The sequence below is a fragment of the Corticium candelabrum genome, chromosome 4, assembly GCF_963422355.1.
Source record: "Corticium candelabrum chromosome 4, ooCorCand1.1, whole genome shotgun sequence".
Taxonomy (NCBI): domain Eukaryota; kingdom Metazoa; phylum Porifera; class Homoscleromorpha; order Homosclerophorida; family Plakinidae; genus Corticium; species Corticium candelabrum.
In genome coordinates, this window is record NC_085088.1 from 2,166,431 (window position 1) to 2,173,930 (window position 7,500).

Here is a 7,500-nt window from a genome sequence, read left to right on the forward strand (position 1 = left end):
GAAGATTTATTCGAAACACGAAAACCATTTCCAAAATCCGGGAACCTACAACTCACACTAAGCGCCACGTGGAATCCCAGGATAGACAACCCGCGGGTGATTTGACTCGCGCTAAACCTTGTTTTGTATTTCAATGGTTGGGTTGTACATGTAGTTGTAACATGTCCTTTCAAGGGTTAATGTTAAGGTGTGACGATAGGTATACGTTCGTCCATGATGGGCAAGTAGGGTCTTTACCCCATCCGGGCGCCCACTAACTAGCCTCGCCCCAGACGCAGTGTGGATTGCAGCCCCAGATGCGCTGCCATCACCACTACACACTAATAAAAAGTAAGTGGTTACCTCACAGTTAATTAATTAGTGCACTTCACAAGATCAGATGACTGCCAACAAGAGAAGCTCAATTAATTGATAAATTCTAGTGGGATTGCACAAGCAACCCATTACTACATACTACTGTACAGTTATAAATACGACATTGATAGAGATATATAGTCTACATTGAATAAAATAAAATAAAATAATAATACTGATAATAAGTATGAAGGTTGTTGTTTAGCTAGCTTTCATCTGTTGAGTGTTCATACAATGAAAATATTCTATCGGCTTCTCTAATTCCTGTCAAGTACGCACCATGGAGAGTTGAATAGTAGTTTCGATGTGTAGCTTCACCAGCAAACAAGAGTTGTAGTTGTGGGGTCTTCACATCATTATTTGTCGAGGACGGTGGAGCAGGAAGAGGTTGAGCTAAAGTGTCAAAATCCTTAGGTGAACATCCAACAGCAGGGTAACTGTAGGCACCTTGAAATAGCTCGTTTCTACACCAATCGGTGTGTAAAACTTCAACAACCTCAGGAATTTCCGATTGATGGACAAAGTACTCCATTAGATCATCGAATTTTTGATTTAGAGCATGACTAGATTCAGAAGTCATCTTGACTGCCTCCTTTCCAGTGATCCAACCAGACATGACTGGTGAGTTAGAGTACCTACTGCAAAGCCCAACAACTTTCTTCATCCAAGAAAAATCTGTGTCGTTATAAAATTTACTCGATTTATCTTGAATAGGCCAACAAAAGTTGTAGCCTCTACACTGTTCAGGCCAGAACCTTCTTTCAAATCTGACAAACACTTTTTCCACAGCATCCATACCTAGTCTGTTAATGGCACTCTGCTTTTCTTCAGGTAGTGACGGGTCAAACAGGCCAGAAAAACTATTGTCTAGTCCTCGGTGCTTTAGAACACCCAGTGAGCCAGTAAAAATAACATGATCGGCCTCATAACTTTTACCGTTTCTCGTGTACACTGTTACAGGTTTCTTTTTCGAAGTTGTGTCTTTAGACCAGCATATTTTATCAACAATGCTGTTGAAGAAGATGCAATTCTTTGGGAGTCTTGCTACTAACCCATCTACCAAGACATTCATTCCTTCGTCCACACGCCTGTCCCCACCACGAAGTTCTCGGTAGTCGCCAAACCAGTGCAACGATACTTCATCCATACTGTCACAGCCTGACATAACAGTCTCTCCTGTCATTCTGTAGTTGAATACACTCTCAACCAAGTGTTTGCACTCTAGCTGTTTCGGTGAATGTTTGCTCCTCATATACTCTTCCAAACCCATTTTCATGTAACTACCAACATCCAAACAAGAGGGAGGAAATGGATTTAGAGCCATCTGATTGCATTCGTCCAACAGACGGTTATATAATGCATTAGCCTCATCTACAAGAAAGGGGGCAATTGAGTGACCCTTTGTTTGGAAACCTATCCATTTCTGTTTTATCAAGGCATTACGGGATACCCTTGGGCAAATGCTCAATCCTGCAGGCAATGACAATGATGTTCCTGTCACTGTTGTTGATCTGAAGTGTTTCAGTAGGTCGTAGAGAGGATTATTCACCGTTCCATGCAGCCACGTCGCTCCTAGTTCGACAATTTCATCACCGAACACGTGAGTGCGGATCCTGCCACCTGCTCTGTCGCTACCTTCTAGTACAGTAACGTTGATAGTTAGATCCGGTCTACTTTCAGAGATCGATGTCAAAAGACGATCTGCGGACGCTAGGCCAGCGATGCCTGCACCTACGACAACAACCGATACCGAACCCATAGTATTGTCCAGAATGACCTGTGACCTCACTGATGCATGCATGCTAGAGGTTACACCCGCAGTGGCTAGAGAGGTCCGGCAGCCGGACGTATACTGTACTGCATCGCTACACTTCCGGCATTTCCTGTCTCGTGACCGAAAGTCCGAACTAACTCTTGGAGTCCGGCAGTCACGTGTAACTGCGAATTTGACGATGAGCAAATGCAAAGCAACTGGTCCGGCCAATACTTAATTTTTATAAATCCACTTCTGCATCACAGTAGATAGAACAAGCGTCAAAAGTGGATCGACCTTCACCCCAAACCCCCAGGCTAGGGGCCAGATAGCTAGCGATCTTGCATCATTTGAAAGCGCAAGAGCTCAGATTTTTTGCACTATTTAATTAAGGTATATATTTTTATATTTTTATGAGTTCCCACAAGGGACTAGCCGTACCATCTAGACTACATCTAGCTAATATCATTTTAGCATTGCTACACCACAGTCTAGTACAGAGTTGCTGATAAAAATGACAAACAGATTGGCTAATTGAAACATTATGTTTAATTAAAATTAATGAAGCTCTACGCGCTCTGATCTTGAGCACTTGAAGGCTAGAAGCTGTCCAAAGACCCATGCAGTGTCTCAACCACGAGTGGATGAAAAATGCTGCCTGTGCCGGACACATTTAGGTGATGTCGTTCGTTATTCTCCATCTCTCCAGCTTCAGGTGCTGCACCTGGATGACTTGCCGCTTGACTGAGAAAAGACGGTTGTAAAGAGCTTCCTACCGATAAGTCAAAATAGGCAGGCAAAGCGCTCTCGAAATCGGGATGGTAAACATCTCCTGGTCTTGTTTGGTTGCTACTGCTACATCTTGCCTCCCTACGACAACGAGAATCATCTGTAAGTAGTGCGTTATACACCACTTCGCATAGAGCATCATGACGTTTTGTTGTTAAAAAAAGATTTGTCCTTGATTACATCCCAGTAGATGGTCCTCAAACTTATCAACTGTGTTACCACAAGGGCAGCGTTTGGAGTTTGGGAGTGGGAAAATTGGGATACCCAACCATATCCGTAATGCAACACTAACCTCTCTTTTGGGCATGGACAGGCCAAGATTCAGGTTCGGTACTGCCCGTAGCCATGCCCCAGTGTGTTGACCAGAAATGGTATTCAGTCGAGCTCAATCCCTTATGCTCGCTGAGTCTTTGAGTGATGACCCTAGCGCAGAGTCCAACAGAAGTTGTAACTGATGCTGACTGGTGGAATCAATTTTGTGGTTGTTATCTGGTATCTATCTATCTATCTATCTATCTATTTCTTAATTAAGTTAGAGTTTAGGTTTGAGTTTAGTTGACACTTTATGTAGTTTGCCGTATCTATCGAATGTCATTGTACTAGAGAATTGGATATATCTAATAAATATTCTATCTATCTATCTATCTATCTATCTATATATATATAGGCTCAGATTGTGGACTGTTCGTCAAACGATCTACGTCTACGTAACGATCAATTCCGGTTCCTCCCGTCCAATGCGCGATGCCATTGACGGAGAACGTATATATATATATATATATATATATATATATATATATATATATATATATATATATATATATATATATATATATATATATATAGCGAGACAACAAAGGATCACGCCGTCAATTATCTATTTTACTTTGATTAGTTAATTAATTATTGCTCTAGCTGCGTCAAGTTCCTACAAAAGTAATGCGTCTATCACGCCAGCAGGACAGCGAAATTACTTTTTATCAGGTATGATCGAATTAACTCCTAGCAGTATGTATATGCGTACTCTACTGTACATGCATTTCATAGTTTTGTGGTGCAAATGAAGCTACAGTACTTAGAACTGTAGCATTAACAACACAAGAGCTTCACTATAACTTCCGGATGCAAAGTGAACGCAAACCTGTTTTGGTAGGTTATACCTGTGAGAAATTGTAAGATAGAGAACGAAAGTCATAATGTACAATAGTGAGTAATTCTCAGTATGTAGTATGCCAGCGAATTTGAAATTGACAATTAATAATAATAATATTAATTAGAGATATGCGGACCTGTCATAAATCATAGCTGGCTAGACAACAACAGTATTGGGCATAGAAAGGAATCTTATTGGTAGATTGGAAATAGAGCAGGCAATAGTTCTTTAATTTGCAACGTCTAAGATATAATTTCATCCAACTTTTAGAAATAGTAGTCTAGTGCTTGGTCTTAAATTCGTGTCACGTCAAATAGTTGTGCGTCTTACTGTTAATTAAAGATGAGACTTCAGGTTGGTACAACTAAGTGGTTGCCTCACAGTTAATTAATTAATTCGTTAATTAAGGCAGAGACTGGCAACAAGAGGATCACAAGCAATTGACAAATTTAGTGGGAGCAAGCCATTTCCCACGGTTATAAATATGACATTGATATACGTACGTACACTGAATAAAATCAAATAAAAATTGTTAACACTAAGTGTAAAGGTTGTTGTTTAGCTTGCGTCTGTTGAGTGTTCGTACAATGAAATTATTCTATCGGCTTCTCTAATTCCTGTCAAGTACGCACCATGGAGAGTTGAATAGTAGTTTCGATGTGTAGCCTCACCAGCAAACAACAGTTGTAGTGGTGAGATCTTCAAATCATTTGTCGAGGATGATGGAGGGGGAAGAGGTTGAGCTAAAGTGTCAAAATCCTTAGGTGAACATCCAACAGCAGGGTAACTGTAGGCACCTTGAAATAACTCGTTTCTACACCAATCGGTGTGTAAAACTTCAACAACCTCAGGAATATCCATTTGGTGGACAAAGTACTCCATTAAATCATGGAACTTTTGATTTAGAGCATGACTAGATTCAGAAGTCATCTTGACTGCCTCCTTTCCAGTGATCCAACCAGACATGACTGGTGAGTCAGAGTACCTACGTATACTACGAAGTCCATCAACTTTCTTCATCCAAGAAAAATCTGTGTCGTTATAAAATTTACTTGATTTATCTTGGATAGGCCAACAGAAGTTGTAGCCACTACACTGTTCAGGCCAGAACCTTCTTTCAAATCTGACAAACACTTTTTCCACAGCATCCATACCTAGTCTGTTAATGGCACTCTGCTTTTCTTCAGGTAGTGACGGGTCAAACAGGCCAGAAAAACTATTGTCTAGTCCTCGGTGCTTTAGAACACCCAGTGAGCCAGTAAAAATAACATGATCGGCCTCATAACTTTTACCACATCTTGTATACACTGTTACCGGTTTCTGCTTTGAAGTTGTGTCTTTAGACCAGCATATTTTATCAACAATGCTGTTGAAGCAGATGCAGTCCTCTGGAAGTTTTGCTACTAACTCATCTACCAAGACATTCATTCCTTCATCCACATGCCTGTTCCCACCACAAAGTACTCGGTAGTCGCCAAACCAGTGCAACGATACTTCATCCATACTATCACATCCTGAGGTAGAAGTCTCTTCTGTCATTCTGTAGTTGAATATACTCTCAACCAAGTGTCTGTGTTCTAACTGTCTCGGTAAACGTTCGCTGCTCATATACTCTTTCAAACCCATTTTCATGTAACTACCAACATCTAAACAAGGGGGAGGAAATGGATTCAGAACCATCTGATTGCATTCATCCAACAGGCGGTTATATAATGCATTAGCCTCGTGTACAAGAAAGGAGTCAATTGAGTGACCCTTCGTTTGAAATAATCGTTTCCTTGGTATCAGTCCCTCACCGGATCCCCTACGGGGAATCGTCATTTCGGAAGGTGATGATGATGACCGTGTCACTGCTGCTGATCTGAAGTGTTGTAGTAGGTCGTAGAGAGGATTATTCACCGTTCCATGCAGATACGTCGCTCCTAGTTCGACAATTTCATCACCGAACACGTGAGTGCAGATCCTGCCGCCTGGTCTGTCGTTACCTTCTAGTACAGTAACGTTAATAGTTAGATCCGGTCTGCTTTCAGACATAAGACGATCTGCAGACGCTAAGCCAGCGACGCCAGCACCAACGACAACAACTGATACCGAACCCATGGTCCTCTTGTCTCGCGCCTAGCTTCGGACCCCAGAGGTTTTTGCAGAACTAAAACGAAATAATGAAATCATAAATTAATATGCGAAAGAGAGCACAATTTTTAGGACGTAATATACCACAAACGTTTGATGTATATTGATGCATATACGTAGTGTTCTCTTGAAACTATTTAATTAATTAATTAATATGCAAAAGAGAGCACAATTTTTAGGATGTACTATGCCACAAACGTTTGATGTCTAGTGATGCATATACGTAGTGTTTTTTAAAACTATTTATGTTTTCTAGATGACATTGCTCGCTACACAATTAGAACACCAGATCTAGAGTCTGAGACTCACACTGAATCAATTCTGTGGGCTGTTAACTACGTATGTAGTACCAGAATTACCAGACGCTTCCAAAACTTAAAAGTTTATACAGCTGTTACTGCTGCAGATGAGACGTCTATGTCGATCTTGTGCTTGCTGTTTTAGCCTATCTTAGTATGCATACCAACTGATCATGATCTCCTAGAGCCCATTTACACAAGCACTTGTAATCAGAGTTTCACCAATATTGGTATCGGTATTGGCGGCGATACCGGAGTTGAACAGTTGTGTGTATCGGTAAAATTTCGCTTGTCGATACCTCGCGCGCAGGTCTGGCACCTCAAGGGTTAATAAGAATAATAGCTAATAACTAGTCCTCACTCGCCCTATGGGCGGTAGCAATTGCGCTAGCACTTAGATAGTAGATACATAAGCAAAGAAAACGTGAATTAACTTTCGCCATTATTTGGCAAGTGGAGTAGCCCATCTCACAATCTCACTGTAGTGTTACTCTTGAGACAAAATCTACACACGCGCGCACATGCACACGCACATGCACGCACGCGCACGAACACACACACACACACACACACACACACACACACACACACACACACACACACACACACACACACACAAGGCAGTGTAGGCGAAATCCGACTCTACCGTTCGTCTCGGACGGCCGAACTCGACCGGGCCACCGCGTTTAGCGACGATCCGAGACCGGCGTCTTGTCGATCGGCGCGTTACAGACAGAACATACATACATCCAGACAGACGGAAGCGTGGGTTGGCATATTATAGTAATAGGATAATATCTTTTCTCTCGCACCCAAATAGGGTACAGTTCCCACTCAGGGGCAGATTTAAACTACACACGGACAAACTACATATATACACACACCACTATCATACATTCACTACAATACATACAAAGAGAAAAGAATATAGGCTCAGAGACTTACTTTGCAGTCTCAGCAGTACAACAGTAAGGCGTCGTGTAAATTACAGCATTTCGAGGTGGGACACGCTCAAAAAC

General features: G+C 41.6%; 3 protein-coding genes across 3 annotated transcripts in view; all 3 read right to left on the minus strand.

Annotated features, from left to right (window-relative positions):
* The window catches only part of LOC134178302 (protein disulfide-isomerase TMX3-like), a 7,206-nt gene extending 7,162 nt beyond the window's left edge, over positions 1–44 (minus strand). Inside the window, exon 1 of the mRNA XM_062645159.1 lies at positions 1–44. This exon is cut by the window's left edge and continues 55 nt beyond it. Coding sequence (XP_062501143.1) covers positions 1–28 — 28 coding nt within the window. The 5' untranslated portion in view covers positions 29–44.
* Positions 45–389: 345 nt separating this feature from the next.
* LOC134177996 (peroxisomal N(1)-acetyl-spermine/spermidine oxidase-like) lies at positions 390–2,113 on the minus strand. Its single transcript, XM_062644777.1, has one exon. It carries the CDS (start codon positions 2,111–2,113, stop codon positions 560–562), a length of 1,554 nt encoding a protein of 517 aa, XP_062500761.1. The 3' UTR covers positions 390–559.
* A 2,367-nt stretch (positions 2,114–4,480) lies between these two features.
* On the minus strand, positions 4,481–6,160 carry LOC134178264 (peroxisomal N(1)-acetyl-spermine/spermidine oxidase-like). The gene has a single exon (XM_062645112.1). It carries the CDS (start codon positions 6,147–6,149, stop codon positions 4,608–4,610), a length of 1,542 nt encoding a protein of 513 aa, XP_062501096.1. The 5' UTR covers positions 6,150–6,160; the 3' UTR covers positions 4,481–4,607.
* Between the last annotated feature and the right edge of the window lie 1,340 nt (positions 6,161–7,500).